Genomic DNA, 22053 nt, shown 5'->3' on the forward strand with positions numbered 1-22053 from the left:
TCACAAACTTTGAATGAAATGTCTTGATAGCAGCGACCTGTGACTCTTGCACTGTAGTTTTACAGTGGGGGAAATAATTATTTGATACCCTGCTGAATTTGTAAGTTTGCTCACTTATAAAGAAATGAACAGTCTCTCATTTTTATGATAGTTTCATTTTTTACAGAGAGAAACAGATAATCAGTTACGATAGCACGTTACCAGTGGTGTTCTTGGTGACTGTGTTTCAATTGCTTTCAGATCAGTAACAAGCTCCTTCTGTGTAGGTCTGGGGTAATGCACCACCCTTCTCATGATCACCCTCATTCTGTGTGGCAAGATCTCACAAGGAGCTCCGGTTCGATAGCAGTTGATGGGCATTTTATATTTCTTCCATTTCCAACAACAGTTATCACCTTCTCAACAAGCTTTCTGATGGTCATGTAGCCCATTCCAGCCGTATGCAGCTCTACAATCGTGTCCCTGACGTCCTTTGACAGCTCTTTGGTCTTGCCCGCAGTGGTGGGGAGGGTAGAATGGAAGAAACTGATTCTGTGAGCAGATGTGCATCATACACACAATGATATGAGATCAGGAGCATGTGTAATTGATTGATTGACGAATTGTAATCTGTGTGCCACATGGGCACGCAGCCAATCTGCAGCAGGCAGAATTCTGTCTCTGCTGAAGGCATTCAATACATATTTCACTCAGCGACATGCAAATCAATTTATAGCTTTTATATAATGTTTTTCTTTAGTCATATTTTATATCTCGTCAATAAAAATGAAGCTACCATAAAAAATAGAGACTGCTCATTTCGTTCTAAGTGAGCAAAGTGAGCAAACTCAGTTGTTACATCTTTGCATAAAACGGTATCAGTGTTCTCCAGTTATCTGCTGTGATAAATTACTGGGGAGTCCAAATCGCTCGTTGTCGCTAGATGCTCAAATGCAGCTGACAGGACATGTGCAACTTAAAGGAGTTGTATTTTATTACCTCACATGCTAGCAGGCGAGTTTCCCTGCAATGTAGTTATCTTCAGAGGTTATTTATGCAACATGGGTAATACCATGGTTATTATCTATGAAAATAGCCACAGACTCTTAGAGGCGCTATTCAAATGCAGGCAAATGCTCTTGTAAACTGCGTCACTGGTATTCACCCTCAGACACAATGTGTACATTCAGTGAGTTGGGGGGGGGGGCAGTCTTATTACGTGTGAGTCATTTTCCAGTAGTTTTTGATGCATTAAAACACACGCACATACAGTTGCAGATGATAAAGGCAGAGCTAATATTAAAGACATTATATAATGCTGACTGGTTTGTGTCATAATAATGCATCATTGCGTATTTGCTAATTATGATGATGGTTTATTAAAGAAAAGAAAAATCTTCACTGTAATATTCTGGTAATAGTCCTGCATTCAAATTCTCACTAAAGCAGAAGTGCAGAGGTATCAGGAAAATGTAGAGAAAATGTTGCAAGAAAAACTACCTCCCTCTTTTGAGTGCTGTACTAAAATGTACACTCAATGGGCATTTTATTAGGTACACTTTCCTAGTATCTTTTGCATTCAGAGCTGCCTTAATTCATCATGGCATAGATTCAGCAAGGTGCCGGAAACCTTTCTCAAAGATTTTTGAGATGCCAAATTCTCACCCTATTATCTATCTGAATGTCGATGTAGAAACAGAGACAAGGCAATGTTTTTTCAGTCTTCTTCTATTGTCCAATTTTGGTGACCCCATTTTAACTGTAGCCTCAGTTTGCTCTCCTTAGCTGATCAAAGTGGCACCTGGACTAGTTCATAGTCCTGTTTTAATGTATTTTTTCCCCAGAATATTTTCTCTTTTTTCAGACCATTCTCTGTAAACCATAGAGATGGTTGTGTGGAAAATCCCAGTAAATCAGCAGTTTCTGAAATACTCAGAAAAACAGCCATTCAAAATTTCCTCATTGTCACTTAAATCGCCTTTCTTCCCCATTCTGATGCTCAGCTTGAACTTAGCCGAAATGCACTGAGTTTCTACCATGTGACTGGCTGATTTGTATTAAGCAAGCAGTTGCATACAGTAGGTATACCTAACAACACGAGTACTGTACTTTTGACATTATTAGCATGTTGTAAGCAATTTGCTGTATTCCCACTAATACATGTACCTCATGGAGGCAGAAGTAAAGTCCAGATATTCCCAGGCTGGGGATCAGTGGCTCCAAAAAGATACAAACTAAACCTGAAGATGATTATTAGTGAAGAAAAAAGACCAAACAAAGTTCGACTGCATACTAAGTCTGTGTTAATTTCTCGCACTTTTCCCCTCATTTTTGCTGTGTTGTGTCAAGAAAAGTCCTTCCATCGATTTTAACTGCTTCTCCAAGGCTACAGCCGTGGGCTACACCCCAAATAGTCTATTACAGGACTAGGGCTGCCACGATTAGTCGACTAGTCACGATTACGTGGACTATCAAAATCGTCGACGACTAATTTAATAGTCGACGCGTCATTTGAAGCTTTGTAAGATCCCAAAAGACGCAGGAATAAGTAGTAGGATTTAAGAGTGTCATAACGGACTGAAACAGAAGATGACAGCACTGCATGTACAAGGATGCCAGCTGCTGTTAAACCCCAAAGAAGAAGAAGCTGCGTCCCAGAATTCATAGCGCAGCCCAGCTCAGTTTTCAACAATGGCAGCAGCTAGTTAGTTTTAATATTACTCTTATTACGGTATTCTTTCTGGGCCACAAAGTAAACGTTTAACATGTTTTCAGGCGAGAATGTAGCTGTGTAAACCTCAAATATCTGCTCAGTTTATCAAGACACCACATATTTTCAAAAGCTCTCCGACGTTTTCAGAGACGTCTGTTACCTACCAGCTTGATAGCTAGCCGGGAGCAAGGCTCACTAGAGCCTGCGAGAACACCGGACTCCGGGCAAATCGTTTTCAAACCCACCACCGTCTTTCACTACTCAGGTTAAACATGATATATAAGTCACTTGGATAACTTTAAAATGTTATTGTTTGGCTTTTTTTAGTATTTTATTTGTTCCTGAGTAAATCGGTTTGGCTGAGATTAAAGAGATGCTCGAATATCCTCCGGTGTCCTGTTATATTTTAGATCGCAAGGAGCAGACAGCTGAGTTTATTAAACTCCACTGAAACAATCTGCAAATTTCATTAAAATTGAATAAACTATCATCCTGTCTTTATTTTTAGTTAGCACATATCTTAAACACAAGCTGTAAGCTAATGATAGTTATATAAGAGCAGACGCATGCTGGTGCAATAATCTGTACGTTTTACGTCCAATGGATGATGATCTGATTAGTTGACTAATCGCAAAAATAATCGGTGACTAGTCGACTATCAAAAATAATCGTTTGTGGCAGCCCTATACAGGACTAACACAGAGAGAAAGACGAACACACCCACAACTACACTTGTGATGGTCTTGAAATAACTAGTTAAACATGTATATTTTTTTGGAGAAATCCAAATCTTTCCACACATACACCTATGTCCTCCTGGAGAGGTATTACAAAGTAATTGGAAAATAAAGCCTTCAAATTATGTAGGAAATTAATAACTACTGCCATCTAAATCTACTCAAATAAATTCTAAGTAGCTTAAAATTAAAATACTCAAGTACAAATTGACTCCAGTGTGTGTGTAATTTCTAATCTTGATGAGGGTTTAACATGCTAACAGGCTGATGAGACATGTTGTCACGGTCCTGGGTCTCCTGACCCAGCGTTTTTAGTTCTTTGTGATTTTTGTATTATTGTACTTGTGTGTGATTTATTCTATGGCTTCTAGTTTTGATCCCTTGCCCTTCATGTCTCTCTGTGTCCCCTCTGTTCTGTGTAATGGTGTCTTTGCATGTTTGAGTTTCTTGTTTTCTGTCACTCTGCATTGTGCATTATGTTCTCATGGTTGGTTTTTTGTTGCTCTCTCTAGTCTAGTCTCTTGTGTTCCCAGCTGAGTATTTCCCTGTGTATTTTGGTTCTTAGACCTCTGCCTTATGGTTTATGTCTCTGTATTTCTTAGTTGCTGTCTCCACTGTGTCAAGTTCGCGTCTCTGTGTGATACTTCCTGTTTTACTTTGATGGTCCGTGTCTCATGTGAATGCGTCCTGCTTTGCTTGTCTCGTCAGTCCTGATTTCTCCCATCTGTGCCCTCCTTCTGTGTCTCATTCCCCTCGTTACTTCCCTGTGTATTTAAACCCTGTGTTTCTCTGAGTCAGCGTCGCGTCGTCCCTCATGCTGTGTGGATCTCCCTGTGTGTCTCTCTGTGAGTTTTCCAAGTTCCCAGTTTAGATTAGTTTGTATGTTTTTTCCCTGCCAGCAAATAAAGCTGAGTTTTGAGTTCACCTCCCTGAGTCTGTGAGTCCTGCACTTTGGGTCCAACTCCTGCCTGCCGCACAGCGATTCATGACAGTACGATGCGACCAGATATGGACCCAGCAGCACTCAACCCACCAGAAGAACTGCGTCTGGACATTATCTACTCCGTGGAAAGACTCCTGCATCTGTGGCTCGAACATGAGGGGAAGGAATTTCGCCGTGCTGTGGAAACCAAACTACAGCGTTTAGTCTCTGGTCTTCCCTGGCTACTCAGTGCGCTCCACCCACTCGAACAGGATTTAATCCACAACGAGCTCCACCTTCATCCCCCCAGCTGCTACTACCCACCTGCCTGAAGGGCCGGATGTGGAGCCGCTCGGCCCGTCAGAGCCATCATCAAAAAAGAAACGACGCCAAGCCAGCGCGCCACCCCACAGCCGGACATTCAGACTTGTACATCGCCGGCTGTGGTGAGTAAGGACTCTTTTTCTGTGTCGAACCGTGGGACTATTCGTTCAGGGGCTGTGTTTTGTGCTACGGATGGTAATGTGAACAGTTTATCAGCTGCCCAGCCTCCTGAAGCTCTCTTAGCTGCCCAGCTACAAGCTGCGTCTCCTGTGTCCCCGCTAGCACAGCCATTAACTCCACCACACGCTCCGTTTTCACCTCTACCATCGCTTCAGTCATCAGTTCGGTCTGCCACTCAGTCGCCCTTAGTTCCGTCATCCACACTACCACCTGTTTCCCTTCCACCACCACCATCACTACACCCAGCCATTCAGGCTGCTACTCAGTCAGACATTCAACCCATAGCCCTGCCGTTAATATGCTCTGTAGCTGAGCCACTAGCCGCCCGACCCGCAGCCACTTCAGCCACTCCTCCACCCGTCACACCTCCACTACAACCATCACTGCAGTCTCTAGCGCAGTCTCCTGCAGCTCTGCTTTCCCCAGTGCAGTCTCCAGTGTCCCCAGTGCAGTCTCCAGTGTCCCCAGTGCAGTCTCCAGTGTCCCCAGTGCAGTCTCCAGTGTCCCCAGTGCAGCCTCCTGCAGCCCTGCTTTCCCCAGTGCAGCCTCCTTTAGCACAGTCACCCACTCAACCACCAGCACCACAACCGTCACTACCTCTAGTTCATTCCCCTGTGAAGTCATTAACTCCACCACCTACTCCACTCTCACCACCACCGTTACTACAGACATCAGTTCAGTCCCCTGTGCAGTCATTTACTTCTCCACCGTTAGCAGCTCAGGTCCCCGTGTGTCCAGCAGCTCAGGTCCCCGTGTGTCCAGCAGCTCAGGTCCCCGTGTGTCCAGCAGCTCAGGTCCCCGTGTGTCCAGCAGCTCAGGTCCCCGTGTGTCCAGCAGCTCAGGTCCCCGTGTGTCCAGCAGCTCAGCTCGCACCTGAACCTTTGGCCCAGTTCCCCGTAGCAGTGCAGTTTTCTAGCCAGCTTAACGTTGAGCCCGGGGTCCCAATTCTCTCTGGCTCTACATCGGCTCCTGCTGGAAGCTCGGATGAGCTCATCCAGCACTCCGCGGCTCCCGTGCCGCCATCTACCTCGTCCGCTGGGGGTTCCAGTGAGCCCAGCCAGCACCTCCTCGTCTCCGCTGGAGGGTCCGAGGGGCCCGTTCAGCCGCCCGTCTCCGCTGGAGGGTCCGAGGGGCCCGTTCAGCCGCCCGTCTCCGCTGGAGGGTCCGAGAGGCCCGTTCAGCCACCAGCTGCTCCACTGGCAGCCTCGTCCTCGTTTGCTGCAGCTCCAGCCTGTGCTTCACCTGCTACAGCCTCCGTGTCTTCATCCACACCAGCTGCAGCCTCCGTGTCTCCACCCTCGTCGTCACCTGGTCCGGCTTCATCTGAGTCTTCATCCTGTCTCCAGCCAGAGGCCTCCGCGCCTACTGGCCCTGCCTGTCTCCAGCCAGAGGCCTCCGCGCCTACTGGCCCTGCCTGTCTCCAGCCAGAGGCCTCCGCGCCTACTGGCCCTGCCTGTCTCCAGCCAGAGGCCTCCGCGCCTACTGGCCCTGCCTGTCTCCAGCCAGAGGCCTCCGCGCCTACTGGCCCTGCCTGTCTCCAGCCAGAGGCCTCCGCGCCTACTGGCCCTGCCTGTCTCCAGCCAGAGGCCTCCGCGCCTACTGGCCCTGCCTGTCTCCAGCCAGAGGCCTCCGCGCCTACTGGCCCTGCCTGTCTCCTGCCAGAGGCCTCCGCGCCTACTGGCCCTGCCTGCCTCCTGCCAGAGGCCTCCGCGCCTGCTTCGCCTGATCAGGCCTCTGCCTCAGCTGCACCCACGCCCGGTCCGGCCTCTGCATCAGCTGCACCCACGCCCGGTCCGGCCTCTGCATCAGCTGCACCCACGCCCGGTCCGGCCTCTGCATCTGCTACGCCTGGTCCGGTCTCAGCCTCTGCTTCTGGTCCAGCTTTGGCTTCTGCTTCTGCTCCGCCTGGCCCAGCTTCGGCTTCTGGTCCAGCTTTGGCTTCTGCTTCTGCTCCGCCTGGCCCAGCTTCGGCTTCTGGTCCAGCTTTGGCTTCTGCTTCTGCTCCGCCTGGCCCAGCTTCGGCTTCAGCCTGTGCTCCGCCTGGTCCAGCCTCAGCCTCTGCAGCTCCGCCTGGTCCAGCCTCAGCCTCTGCAGCTCCGCCTGGTCCTGCCTCGTCTGGTCCTGCCTCGTCTGGTCCTGCCTCGACTGGTCCTGTGCCCACCAGGCCATGGCCAGCACGCCTGAGACTGGAGGGCCGCCGCTGCCTTCCGCGCGGTCGGCCCCCTGAACTGCTCTGTCGTCTCCTTCGCCGCCGCCGCTGCCTTCCGCGCGGGCGGCCCCCTGAACTGCTCCGTCGTCTCCTTCGCCGCCGCCGCTGCCTTCCGCGCGGTCGGCCTCCTGAACTGCTCCGTTGTCTCCTTCGCCGCCGCCGTTGCCTTGCGCACGGCCGGCCTCCTGAACTGTTTCCGCATCGCCGCCGTTGCCTTCCGCATGGTCGGCCCCCTGAACTGGTTCCACGTCTCCGCCGTTGCCTTCCGCATGGTCGGCCCCCTGAACTGCTCTGTGTTTGGGTTGTTTTCTTGGGCTCCGGTGTTTGCTGTGCTCTTCTTTCGTTTTCTGTTCCGAGCCCTCCGTCCTGGGCCCCCGCCGCCCGCCCTGGGTTGTTTTCTGTTTGGTTTTGTTTTTCTGTGTTTGGGCTGTCTGGAGCCAGCCCTTGAGGGGGGGGTACTGTCACGGTCCTGGGTCTCCTGACCCAGCGTTTTTAGTTCTTTGTGATTTTTGTATTATTGTACTTGTGTGTGATTTATTCTATGGCTTCTAGTTTTGATCCCTTGCCCTTCATGTCTCTCTGTGTCCCCTCTGTTCTGTGTAATGGTGTCTTTGCATGTTTGAGTTTCTTGTTTTCTGTCACTCTGCATTGTGCATTATGTTCTCATGGTTGGTTTTTTGTTACTCTCTCTAGTCTAGTCTCTTGTGTTCCCAGCTGAGTATTTCCCTGTGTATTTTGGTTCTTAGACCTCTGCCTTATGGTTTATGTCTCTGTATTTCTTAGTTGCTGTCTCCACTGTGTCAAGTTCGCGTCTCTGTGTGATACTTCCTGTTTTACTTTGATGGTCCGTGTCTCATGTGAATGTGTCCTGCTTTGCTTGTCTTGTCAGTCCTGATTTCTCCCATCTGTGCCCTCCTTCTGTGTCTCATTCCCCTCGTTACTTCCCTGTGTATTTAAACCCTGTGTTTCTCTGAGTCAGTGTCGCGTCGTCCCTCATGCTGTGTGGATCTCCCTGTGTGTCTCTCTGTGAGTTTTCCAAGTTCCCAGTTTAGATTAGTTTGTATGTTTTTTCCCTGCCAGCAAATAAAGCTGAGTTTTGAGTTCACCTCCCTGAGTCTGAGTCCTGCACTTTGGGTCCAACTCCTGCCTGCTGCACAGCGATTCATGACACATGTAGCCTTATTAGATTTTGAGCTGTTCTAAAGTAGTCACAGTTAATCCCAGCACACCGGCCAGGAGCAGAAACACTGCAGCTAAATGTTCCTATTCCTGCTGCAGACACTGTCCGACTGTTCTTCAGCCCCACATCTCTGCTGGGCTGGGCTGCTGGGTTTATAGAGCAGCGCGGGCCAGCGCCGTTCTATTTTGAGGAATGTGGTTAAAGTGATCTCAGGGGCGTGGCCCAGTAGGCTCAAGCGTGGGCCGATGATGTGTCTTTCACCTGAACGGATCCATCTGTTATATTTAAACTTGACGTCAGAGTCAACAAGAAAAACAAGGACCAGTCTGCGATCATCTTTAACTTTCACCCAACCTGTATTTAACGTTTAAGGACTACACGCGGAATAAAATGCTTTAAGAAACAGCCCTGGAGGCAAAAATGTGAACATAATCCATGTCAGCTGAATGTCTCCAGTCGTCAAGGCTATGTTTTACATTATGTTTTGATAGACTTTGGTGATGATTCAGATCAGCTGATGGCATTTTATTCATGTATGTACAGATTTTAAACAATGCTGTGTATGCAGACTCTATGCACTGTGACTGGGACATTTTTCTTTCATCATTTATGGTCTTTCTCTTTTTTATATTTATTACAAATATTTTATATTATATTTATAATGTAAAGACCCTACAATAATACAGAGAAAACTCCCAAAATAAAAATAAAAATTACTTTAAGCATGCACTTGGCGACAGTGGGAATGAAAATCTCCCCTTTAACAGGGCAAAACCTCCAGCAGAAGAAGACTCATGGAGGAGCAGTCATCTGCTGTGACTGGTTGGGGGTGAGGGGAGAGAGACAGGACAAAAAGAAATCCATGACTTAATCCATATTTAACTGCATGAAACACTGCGGTGCACTCAGTTCAGGCTCTGAAAGCCAAAATGATATTTGAGGACTTACTCTGTGTAAAGCTTAAATTTTTATGCATACATGTGACTGATTTTAAAACATAATACCATAGATATGCAGCATGTGCTGTCATTAAAAGTTAATCCGTGGTCCTTTACTGCTTATAGAAATGATTGTTTTGCTGTTTTTAGTAGTAAAAAATCAGGAGAGATTCATTATTGGCTCCTGCTGCTCTATGCAGAGCTGACGCTCATAGACGATGGGTTAACAACAGAGAAAGGGGGACAGATCAGAGCCGGATGTGCATGAGTGCACATGGGCAACCTAGATTTGCTCTGGTCTTATTTTTAAATCATTCACATTTCCCATTCACAGTTAATTACAATTCTACCCACCCTTATGGTGTTGCACAAATGTATGAGGAGTGATTAATGCCTACAGAAGGTGAAGAGGCAGTGCAGTTTTCTGCAGGGAATTTGTCTACACAAATGTTGTGTATCATGCTTGGCTTTAAGCTTTGAGGAGGCGAGGTGAGATGATTTACATATATGCAGAGGAGGGATAGTTGATATACTGCACAAAAGATGTTGAAGATGGAGCTGCCAGGCAGGAGGAAAAGAGAAAGACCTCAGCGTAGGTTCATGGATGTTGTGATGGAGGACATTTAGAGGGCTCGTCTGGCAGAGGAGGATGTAAGGTATAGAGTTAGATGCAGGAAGATGAAATGCTGTGGTGACCCCTAAAGGGTGCTGCTGGGGAATAGCTGCAATCACAGCCTCGTAAGCTGGAAGAAGTGGTGAAGAGGGCTCTGTTAACACAGAGCACCATCCCCAGGCCCGAAGTAAATGTGGTTATCCCAGCTTAAAATTTGTGAAAAGCTGCAAAGGCACATCAATAATGTTGCAGGCCAACCTCTGCCTAAACCTTTGGTAAGGCCTTATGTGTCAGGAGTATCAGAACACATGAAACACGCTACTCCAATCAGATGTCACGGGACTCTGCAGTTTGTTTACATATTAGGGCCAGTGGCCACTCCTTCAGTGACGAGGATGTGCCTGGACAGGAAGGAGAAGTAGCCATGCTATCAGCATTCAGGTAATCAACATTTAGAGTTTGGGTAATTTGGATTAGGGGGAAATATTGTTGGGTTTTTAGCTGCTCCAGGAAGGAATGTGAAATTAAAGGAAGTTCTGAAATGGGGAAAATAAAAATAAAAACTATGAATTGCAAAGCATGTGTAAAAATGTTTATTTGTCACTCCTGTGTTTGTAAACCCGCAGAAAGTTTTTATGGTTTTCAATAAATTATGTGTCAGATTGATACGAGGAATAATAAACTTGCCAGATTTCTTGAATAAAAGCATTAAAAAGGAGCTCTGATTTGATCTGGAAAGCAAGGTCGTCATTTATGCGAAAATATATCTTTCGCCATCTTACAATGCTGTGTTTGCAGCCATTCCCCAGCTCTCGCTGAATGGTACCAATGATCGGTGGTCATGGCGATCTGCATATTAACAATCATGAAACTGAGTCATTGTTAGGCAACGGTGCTAGTTTCTTTTATTGTGTAACCTCCTCACACTGAAGAAGTCACTTGGATGAGTGATGAATTGATAACATCCAGACCAGAACACTGAAAACATACGTTTACCTTTGTAAGCCTCTGGATGATTTACATTTACATTAGCATTAAAGAACAAAGCACTCTGAGCTTTGACGGGATTAGGAAAATCTCTCTCACTAGTTATTGAGTTAAGTGAGGAATAACACGCCATGTTATTATTAAACTAGTAAACAAATATGCTTTCCTGCATTTGCGCAACGTTCCTAAGATTTAAAAAAAATCTCTGAGTGATGCTGAACAACTAGTTCATGCATTTCGGTTGAACAATTTTAATTCATTATTATCTGGTTTCCCTAAAAACTCCCTGAAAAACCCTTCAGCTGATCTAAATTCCTCAAGCAAGAATACTGACAGGGATAAGGAGAGCATATTTCTCCCTTTTTGGCTTCTCCTCACACAGAAGGTCTTGAATAATCAGGCCCGATTAGGGCTCTTCTCTCTGACACTGCAGGGTTACTTTTGGTTTGTAGAGTATTTAAAGTAGAATGGGAGGCAGAGCCTTCAGCTTTCAGGCCCCTATTCTGTGAAATCAGCTCCCAGTTTGGCTTTGGGAGAAAGACACCTTTTCTACTTTTAAGATTAGGACTAACTGTTCCTTTTTGATAAAGAATATAGTTATAGCTGAATCAGGTGACCCTGAATTCCCCTTGTAGTTACACTGGCCTAGGCTTTTGGGGGCTTTTGGAGTGGTTCTTCTTCTTCTTCTTCACTTTTTACTTTTATACACCACTTTGCATTTAATTATTAGTTATTATTAATCTCTGGCTCTCCTCCACAGTGTGTTGTTTCTGGCTGCCCCTCGCTGAGCCTCAGTCTGCCAGAGGTTTGTTAGGACCGTGTCTTGGAAATCAGCCACAATACTTCCTGTAACATCGCCTTAAATCTTGTTGAATTCAGTTGTGAGCAGCTCTTTACAGCCCATACACAAAATGTACTGAAGCTCACAATACAAATTACTAAGTTGTTTCTGAGTGGTTCTTTTCCCCAAGCCACACCGCTACAACCTACATGCCAAGTCACACTTCAACCACTGACGATATTCATCTTCCTGTTTAGGTGTGGCGACACCGCTTGCAGCACAGACAGCAACAAACAGAGTTAGTTTTGTTTTGCTCTTTTATTCCCTTTGTTTTTTCTTCTTTGTGTGTTCCACATAAAATATATCCAAGAACTCATTAGAATTAGAACTTAAGTTGAAATAAAGCTTATATTCCCTTGCATTAATTTATTTGTATTGCTCTATGGATATGACAAAAATAGCTTCCAGAGGAGCCGCTTGTTTCTTTCATACTTTTAGCACATTTTAAAGCCTGTACCTTTTCACTTTTACTTGAGTAAAGAAGTGGAATCAGCACTTCAGTTTTCACCATACTCACCATGCTTTTACTTGAGTGAATACAATATGAAAAATAATTTAAAATCACAGCTCATGCCTCTCAGATGGTGTCATCTGTGGGCAACTGCTGAAATGTAAACATGATAAATGTAATAATAATAAATAAAAGTCTTTGGGACACGTGAGATTAACTTGATGCAAGGCAATGTGATATTTTCCCTTTAAGCCCTTATTCCAAAGAAGGAATATGTCCGATTCAAATTTATTGTTAATATTATTTTACATGTAAAATTTAAAGCTTTTGTTTACAGCAGTTTTCCTGGTGAAAACGCTTCCGCTGCGCTTCAATCGCCCGGCACTGTTCACCCAGCATATACTAGTGGGCGGAGCCGTATAAACCACACCCCCTCTAGCGCGGCTGCTGCTGCTGCTGTTGGTCTGAGGTTGAGTCCGCTTGTTAGAGCTGAGCCAGCCAGCAGCCGGAGCGCGATCGCCGTCTGGGGAGCATAGATGTGCACAACCCCTGGAATATCCGTGCGCTGGAGAGGCCAGAACCGACCACCGTGGAGGACCGTCTTCATTTAGTCGTCATAAAGGAAAGTGCCACGGCGAAAGCATGGCGGTAGAAGAGGAAGGTCTCCGGGTTTTCCAGAGCGTTAAAATAAAAATAGGTAAGAGAAAAAAAATCCCTACCCCCAGCCTGAGCGCCTCAATGGATGGCCCCGTATTCACGGGTGAAGCAGGCAGTCAGTGAGGGGCTGGAGGGACTCGGATCTGTGTTGTTCAGCCTGGTATTGTAATTCAAATCACACGCTTTTTCCTCCCAGCGCACAGGCTAATTACAAAAATGAAAATGTTAAGGGGGGGGGGGGACATTTCCAGAGATCCAAAGCTTTGGGGGATATTGTGGGAATTTGGCAGCTGGCATTTGGACCCAGATCATGTGCGTTTGATAGAAGTCTCCACATGCGGACTTGAACCGATTAGAAGCAAGCTGTGTGGCTGCACACCAAACATCCGGCTGTTTTTATTATTATTATTATTATTATTAATAATAGTATTATGTATCTCAGATAAAGTAAGCCTTGATTTCGCCTAAGCTGCAGCCGGCCAGTCATGTTGTTGCACCCCTCCTCCCCTTATCCCTGCTTTCTCTGCACTCGCCCCCTTCCAAAAAGCTTTATGCATGACTGTCTAGCTATTGATTGTTAGCCCAGATTTCTATATTTAGAATTGTAGCTAGTCTCCAGTGGGTAACCCCGGTTTCTAGGAGGTATGTGGTGCACGCATATCTTGTGAATGGAGCCATGAGGACTCGTGCAGTGAGTGCTTTATTGAAGAAGACAGTATCCTAATGTAATTGTCTAACTGTAATATAGTAGTAACTGCATGTAAGCCCGCATATATCAAGCGCAAGAATTGATAATACCGGCTATAACAACAGTCCTGCTTTCATTTTTATTACTCTTTAATTGTTTGTGCAAAACAGTCTTATATGTGTACTTGCTCTTTTTTTTTTGTTAATGAATCTGTGGGACTGTTGCTAACTTTGGAAAATACTTAACAATAAACTGGATTTGCAAAGCAAGTTTTGAATACACGTTTCAGGTGTCATCAGAGGGAAGACTGTGACGTTTGTTTTGCGAGGGGAAGTGGTCCAAAATGCCGCAGCAGTCTGACCTGTTTGACAGCATGTTCACATGTTTGCCTTTTTAACATCAAACCACAGGGAGCAGACAATCATTTCCTCTGTGTGCTCTAACTGTTATCACGGGTCCTTTTCACTGACATCTGGCACCCAGTTCATCCCGTCTGTGCTGTCCACTTTGTTTTGACTCCAAACATGCAACAGAAGGGATGAACAGGGATGAAGGAGGGGTGGGGGGGATAAAAATTTACAATAAACACACATACAAGCTGTGTGCCAGCCAGTATTTCTGGGCACAAAACTCTCCGGTTGTCAGCTTCTCAGTTGAAGTTAGGCTTTGTTTCCAAGCTTCCAACCTCCAAGTGAGTTCCCAGGAGAAAGTTGGAGAAAGAACCTGAGTCAAGTTTATGAAGTACTCCCAGTGAGATACTATGCTCAGACTCAAGGGAGAGTTGGAATATTTAAATTACTATGGTCTCATTAGTTTGCTGCACTTTCTGAATGAGTGTTCAGCCGGCCAGCAGCTTTGAGTTCCTGTTCAGGAAAACCGAATGACTGGAGCAACTCTTCCCGTCACAGATGTGTTTCCTAGATATACGTCTGCTTACAGCTCATGCAAGAAAAGAAAGAAGTGGAAGACTCATATCCTTTAATTCAAGAAAAGAAAACTGTTACCAGTTAAAGTCCAGACCTGAATGTATCTTCAGTATTGAAAACAAATGCAGACACAGGACCGCTGTGAGTGTCATACACAAACATGTTGTATTTTATTACTGAAGAACTACTTAGGCATTAATATTAATGTGTAGTCAGCATTTCACTGTTAGTTGGTTTCATAAAAGCCAGTATAATATGAGCTTTCTTTTAGACATACCGATATTTGGCGATTTAAAAATCCGATATCCTGATATATCAGCCGATATTTTTCTTTATTTTTCAGACACAAAGCAAAAACACATTCTCCTTGATTTTGTTATGTATAGTTATTTGTTTAAATATTTAAATTTTGCCTGACTCTCCTCAGATCAGCTGGTTGTTGTTTGTAGCATTCCAAAGTCAATTGTTCCTAACAGGGAAGTTGCAGAGCTCCCCCTGGTGGACAAACCATGCGGTCACTGGTAACATAGTCGAAGGGTGTTTCTCCTGGCTATTTTTTTTTAAACTTTTGTAAATGTTAGCACTGCTGCATAGACAAATATTGGATGATATTGATACACACTCGCTACACTCAAGGGTTTTTGACTGTTTGTTGGACATCTTGTTGGACTGGAAGTTACTGGATTTTTTTTTACTGTTTTTCTGAAATATAATGTGTTTATTATGGATTTACATGTGCTGAGGTCCATTTACCCATGCCTTTTTATATACCAAACTGCTCTCTAAACCTTAATTGAGAAAATAAAGCAGAAATTAACACATAAAAATAATATTAGTTGGAAGTTGTATTACATCGGCTTGCAAAATGTATTCCATCAGAGGTATAAAGTGTATGTAATCTAAAGTGGAGCTGTGTTACCCTGTAAACTTTTGCCAGTGAGGCATGATTACTGACACTCATGAGGAACATTTACTGTGCGTTTTTATCACTTCCGAGCACTGACCCAATGTTTCCTTCGTCCTTTTTCTTCTGTGTCATCAAACAGTGATGACAGTGGAGTTTATACTGTGTTGTTGCCTAGCAGCAGTCATACTTGCCATCAGTACGATTCCCATGGCGCTCTGCTCCCAGTAATGTCTGTGTAACGCTTGCATCACATTGTTTTCATCAAAGTCTTCTCCTTTGGCGTGAGAAGACATTTTGCTGATGACTCAGAGCTGAAAATTTGCCACATAGTTGAAGACCAGAGGCAGCGAGGGAGAAAGAAGGACTTATTATTGTAACGCTGTTCCAGGTGATGACTCGTCTCAGTTTCCTGGAGGAACACGCGAATGTCGGAAACTGAACGGGGCTACTGGGCCCGAGTCTGTACTGTCTGGGGAAAGACAGGAAATAGGAAGCTGCCCCCAAATGTCTTCCTGATTGGCTGGACTAGACTACAAAAGAATTGTGTTTTTTCCTGCATGGCAACAAGCTAATACAAAGCAGATGTAGTGAGATGCAGGGAGAAAGGGACAGAGGTGGTGTCTCACGTACAGGAGCAGGCTGCGCTCCGTCTGTCGGCGGCTGTGTCTGTGTCGGCGCTCGGAGAGATGGGAACTCTCAGTGGCACAGCTGGAGTTGGGACTTTGCACTAATTAACAACAACATATGTGCGTTTGGCCTCTCTGTTGCTGCTATGAACATAATCTGACAAACACAGTGCAATTGGACCGACCTACCGATTTGACTCATTTGGAAGTTTGCATTCCTGCGTACACCTCTGACAGCTTCATCAGGGAAAGTTATCACCATAGCCAATAACAATTTACAATCTACACAATAAGTAAAGCGTTGGAAGAAGCTTGTGCAAAAATACTCTGTAAGAAAATATGGAATAACAATCCTTAAAAGTGTGACAGTAGATTTTTTTTGTGGCCTTTTTTTGAGCACTGCCAAAATTCTCCCTGAATGTGTGTTTTACAGAAACCTGCCGTGTATTCAGTAAGCTTTTAATAATGAAAATGGAGTTACCTACAAAGGACAAACAGAAAAAAAGGGACCGGGAGTCCCGGCTCAAGCAAACAAAAGAGGAAGAAACCTGTGAAGTGACACACAATAGGTCCCCTAAACAAACAAAACTGAAAACAGTAGCGCCGGTAACTCCCAACTCAACCTATAGCTGACAAACAAAGCTGTAAAAGCAGCAGAAAAAAAACAGCCGATGGAGGTGAGGCGGAAGGAACGAACGCCCGAAACGCCAGTTGGCAACATTTTTATTCGTCGGTGAGCCTTCAGCAGCCAATCGGCGCTAAGAATAAATCAGACAATTGAGAGAGCAGGTTAACTAGAGTGACGATAAAAACACAACAAGAGGATTACTCGACCACCACGCCGGGGTCGTGCGTAACAGTCATTAACGGTTATGTGGAGCTGGTTCCCATCACCTAATAAATATCTGTCTCCTCAGCTGTTCAGTGCTTCCTGTACTCATCAACTAATACTAATTTGCATGCATATCAGCGCTGGGTGGGTTATGGGGTGTATAGAATTAGCTGAAAACCACCAAGACGTTGCTAATAGCACTGAACCTGAACTGAATGGAGTCTTTTCTGGGCTGATTCTGGCCCCCGGGCCTTACGTTTGACATCCCTGGTTTAAATCCTTTCACGGTGCGGTCATTGGCTGATTGTGTCATAGTGCAAGTCACCGGTTTGGTCTGGAATCGGTTCTCCGCATAAGCTGCGCACCCTGAACTGTTTTCATAGGCTTCATGTTGGTTGGCACAGCACTGTTGTGTTACTGCTTAATGGCGCCGTAACAATACAAGTGTGATTTTTGGAAGTGGGAAAAAAAACACATAGTGAAAGAAACTGCACAGAGTCTGGAGGAGAAAAAGCGGTGGCGGTCCAGGAAACAGGAGTGCGCGGCTGACTTCAAGAGGCTCAGGCTGGGAGGGAGAATTTGGTTGGGAGTGACAGAGCGTCCCTCCCCTCCCTTCGCTTTGCCTTTCTCTTGATAGGTGGCCAACAGAGTTTCCCAAACTTCATTCTGTCCAGACTGAATAGGAGATGCGGAGTGACGGGTGGCTGCGTGTGGGGTCAGAAACAGTTCATGTGCGTGCAGCGTTGAAATCTGATTTAGTTTAATGGAAGTAACAAGATCAGTTTGGTGCTGTTATTACATGATATTCATCTACAGTAGATGCTTAATACACTGCATAAGCACAGTCCACTATTTTGTCCTAGAAGGCGAGGTGTGTTGGAAAAAAGTTTGCTGCTGTAAACGTGTGTGTTGACCTGTTCAGATGCAGACAGTGTAGGTGGCTTTAGGCTGGTGGAATAATCCGGTTTGTAATGTGTCCTCCATGGGAAAACAGAATGGGGAATAATGTGGAAGCATTGCCGTAGGCCCCGCATGCAGGGTCAGCACGGGTAAATAGAGGTCTGGAGAGCACGGCTCCTCCCGCGTGTCCTTCAGATGCCTCGTGGAACTGGAAGATGTCTACCAGCAAGCAGTGACTTAAGCGTGAAAGCTTTTAGTGGACAGAGAAACTCCCGTGTCACAGAGTGTCCTCTTGTCACGACTTTCGTGTGAAGTTGAACTTGTGTGGCAGGCGTCTGCACACACGCTGATTAAATCTGGTTTTGCAACAGCGTTTTCCTCCCCTGGCAACACCGGCAATGTCAACTTGCCACATGCGGGGACGTACACCCAACTCGCTCTCCCTTCCTGTGCTTGCAAAAGATAACGTATCTTTGTGTTTGCCAAGCCTGTTTGTGAGTCTGCGTGTGTGGAAAAATAACGGGTGGGAGGGTAAGAGCTCGTTTTACACCGTTTAATTGCTTTTTTTCTAGAAGTCATAAAAACAAACACAGAGATTTCTAAGAATTATGTGAACGGATAAAAAGCCCGGAGGCAGAGTTGAGGTTAAACTGACCAGAACGTAAAGGAAATAAAGAGCAGTGAAAGCAGCTCTCTGCAGCAGCTACACGCTGACGTGACACCGAATGAACGCATCAGGTCTCTGATCGGAGCTTAATTTAAGCCTAACTGTCCCTGCACAGTTGTGTGTGTGTGTGTGTGTGTGTGTGTGCATGTTTGTAGTTGTGTATTTTTGTTTCGCTCAAGTCAAGTTTTCCATTGAGACTTACGAATCTGTGTAACCATTAGCTCTGTGCAGCGGCAGAAAGAGATTGGGTTTGATCAGTAACTGAATCCTGGTTTATCACACAGTCTGTGCTGTGCAGCCTTTAACCATAAACTCCCTTTGTTTTCCATGCTGTTCCATGTATGCTCCTCCAGCAGCTGTTCTGGTTGGGTGGAAACTTCAGGATAAGACAGCTCAGCTGGATTCATGGGAGGCAGCTTGTGATAAGCTGCAGTGCGTTTGAAAGCACCTCAAAACGTCTTTGCAAACCTAAAGAAGTGCAGTTCCTAGTGCGGTACAGTCATCCAATGGACAGACAGTTCAATTCGCACTAATCGTCTCATTCATGATTTAAACGTTCATTTCCACACCTATGATTCCTGGTTTGGAAATACTTATTTATCTAATACTGGGGTTTGGCGCAGCTCTTTAGTCCATCTGTCTGAAACAAGTACTCCCAGCCCCCTTGCAGCTCCCTTTAAGGCAGGCTTGTGATTGGTTGCCCCTCATAAATGGATGGTTCAGGGTGCACTTGGTGACATTGTGAAAGCAAAACTCCCTTTAAACAGGAAGAACTCTCAGACAGAACCGGGAATTCTCAGTTTTTCATTAGAACCACCTCATGTCTTCTCCTGATGTTACATAATAAACCCTATGATGCAAATATCTTTGTGGACCTCAGAGCCAACAGTTCGTGCGATCGAGTCTTTCTTGCAGAAACTTGTTACTTTTCTTTTTTTCGTAAAAGTCTGGATGTCCAGGTGACGTTGAGACATGAGCTCAACAGTGGCTCAACCTTAATTTAGGAGTTTTTTTTTCAACCATGACTGGATGTTGACAAAAGACGGCCAGCCGAGAGTTATTCATCGTCGATATCCCAGAGAATGTTATTTTAATGTTTTCACGCAGATAAAACGACACGTTCAGAGCCATACATGTGGCTACAGCCGAGTGTAAAACAAGTGCATCTGTTATATGGTTTAGTGAAACTTTTGCATGAAACCCTCAGCCCACGTAGGCTTAAAAAGTGGCCGTTCTTATCTACCACACCCCTTGTAGCCTCCTCTACCTGAAGCTGATTCTTCAAGTGTGATTTCCATGCTTAGATGAAAGTAAATCTCTCTGCAGCAGTGCTGACTTATAACAGCCCCCTCCTTTTGTAAAAACCTCAGAGTGGGTGAGGTTTCAGCAGCGCAAAGAAACTGGTGGGGCGGAAGCACGAGCACGAAACGGCTGTCTTAAAAGGTTAACAGGTTTTCACTGATTGTGGGTTTCAGGATGCCCTGGTGCAGGTTCGCAGCGGTAATTGTGGCTACCTGTTGTTGACTGTGTGGCTTATTTCTGACTGCACTGTAATCTGCTCCTGGGCCGTGTTTATTCTCTGAACTGGGCGTACTGATTAGTGCTCACCTTGGACAGTTATAGCTAAAGCACGGATGCAGTTTTAGAGAAGATTGCTTATTCTCTTTGTCACACGTGAATAGGACTTTCAGGCTGCTGGACATCACATGAGGTCATTCTCCCAGTGTGCAGAATGACTTCACAGCTCAGGACCAGTTTGAGGTTAACTTTGAAAGAAGCGGTCAGCATTGGAGTTGCACTGTGCCAAGTGTCGGGCCTCGTTTGTGCCGAACTGTCCCACCCCCAACTGTTGCTTTAACCTCTGTCGTTGAAAGTGCAAAGTCATAGAGTGAGCATTTTTATAGGGCAAATTATTAATCAGATACTAAAAAAGTTGATTGGGAGATTAACTGATGCTAAAAATACATGTGGGCTGTGCTTCTGGTTTCAATTATAAAGCAATATTTCCTGCAAGAACAAAGTGCCAGCTGTGGAGATCCACCAAAAAGGCCTGCATACGTATGGGTGTGTGTGGGTGGGCGGGCGCAATGTTTTTATGTTTAGTCAGAAAAGACTGTAATGTCTTACAGTTTGGTTTCAGTTCTCGTTTTGACTCTCTACCCAGAAGCATCAAAGGAACTGAGCGGAGACAGAGGGATAATATAAATGAGTTTCACTCTTTTCCATTCTCACGGTGTCTCTCTCCGTCTTACACACACACACACACACACTCTCAGGGGCAACTGGGTTGTTCGCCGCTTTTAAACTTTGCCTTGGATCCAGTTGAAATTCCTTTCTCCTCATCTCATTTCCTGTTGTCGCTCTCTCCAAAGCTAACCGCTCTCCAGTTTTCTATCTGGCTGACTTCTCTCTCTCTCTCTCTTTCTGCAGTCTTCCTCGTCTCTCCCCCTTGATTGAGTACACTGCTTGTATTTTTCTCAGTAACAACCCCCCCCCCCCCCCCCCCCACCCACACACACACACACCCTTCCTTTTCTTAAAGCCTGCGTTTCCCAGGCCTGCTACTTGAGCCCACGGCGACTCAAAGCATTCGCGCCTGTGTATCCTCGAGTGTGTTCGTGTCAGAGGGGATTAGAATAACGAGCCGAGCGGTGCGTCTGTAACTGTACGCCACAGCGTGGCCGACTGAAACCGGTCGACAGAAGGAGAAAGCCGAACATTCGCTGCATCCATCGCTTTGGCTTCGCCGACTTCCGTTTCCTCATTTCTTCCGTTGTTTTTTTTTCTTTCCTCTGCAGGGATGTAAAGTTTCTTTTTAAGTGTCTCATTCGGCTGTTCACTCTTCTCCTGTCATCTCAGCTCAGTGCCTCCCCCTGTTTTGCGTGCACACAGAAACACGTGCAAAGTGTGTGTGTGTGTGTGTGTGTGTTTGCTTGTTTTGCTCAGATACTAGGGCAGGATATTCTCCAAGGGCAGCTGCGGTGATGCTTGATGAAAAGAAAACAAAAACTGCTGTTGTTGTTGGTTTTCTTTCCATATTTTCTGCTTATTATGAATCGCGAGAGAACACACACACACACGCGCACACAGCTCTGGAGAAGTTGAAAAATGAACAGATGAAAAAAAAAAAGGAAGCAGCATGAGATGTAGGGAAAGTGAAATCAGGTTAAAGTATCTTGAAAGGGAAAACGAAAGCAGGCGTGAAAGACAAGTCCTGCACTGATAAAAACGCAAACAAAGGAGGCTTCAGACCAAAAGAGAAAAGGGATAAAAGGAAGAAAATGATAGGCAGGCTGAGACAGTGGATTACAGACTCTGGTTTTATAATAAAGTCTTTAATCTAACATGATGAATGGCAGGTTACTGAAGAGGCTTATCTTTTCTTTTGTAACAGGCTCACTCACTCGCCATCAAACATATACACACAAATATCTAAAAGTGGAGTTTGTATGCTCCACTCTCAGGCTGACAAACTCTCCTGGTCATCATCCAGATAAATAAAACGGTCCATCGCTTCTTCCTCTCCTGAACAGGAAACTGTCACACTGTACTTCTAATTGTGGTAAAGACAGATGGTTTGGCGTATTTACTACAGATCATGTCGTCTTTATAGAGCATACGATCATTTTCTGAGCATTGAGGCAGCAGCCAGTTTCATTTAGTTCCTCAGTAAAGCACAGCATGGAAACACTGTGATCCTTTATTGTAGCTGCCTTTATTTTAGCTTGTAAATTGCACAGTAACGCAGCTGGAAGCAGTAACTGTTCTGATGTGCT

The 22053-nt window shown here is 45.4% G+C and overlaps 1 protein-coding gene across 2 annotated transcripts in view; it reads left to right on the forward strand.

Annotated features, from left to right (window-relative positions):
- Positions 1-12552: 12552 nt before the first annotated feature.
- The window catches only part of rasa3 (RAS p21 protein activator 3), a 40160-nt gene continuing 30659 nt past the window's right edge, over positions 12553-22053 (forward strand). For both annotated transcript variants that reach the window (XM_085271770.1, XM_085271780.1), the window contains exon 1: positions 12553-12771. In XM_085271770.1, the coding sequence (XP_085127896.1) occupies positions 12717-12771 (55 nt within the window). In that variant the 5' untranslated portion in view covers positions 12553-12716. The remainder of the gene's footprint in view (positions 12772-22053) is intronic.

The sequence above is a fragment of the Mchenga conophoros genome, linkage group LG1 (assembly GCF_057382185.1).
Source record: "Mchenga conophoros isolate Kocher_MC1m ecotype Shallow Benthic linkage group LG1, M_conophoros_male_GT1.1, whole genome shotgun sequence".
NCBI lineage: Eukaryota > Metazoa > Chordata > Actinopteri > Cichliformes > Cichlidae > Mchenga > Mchenga conophoros.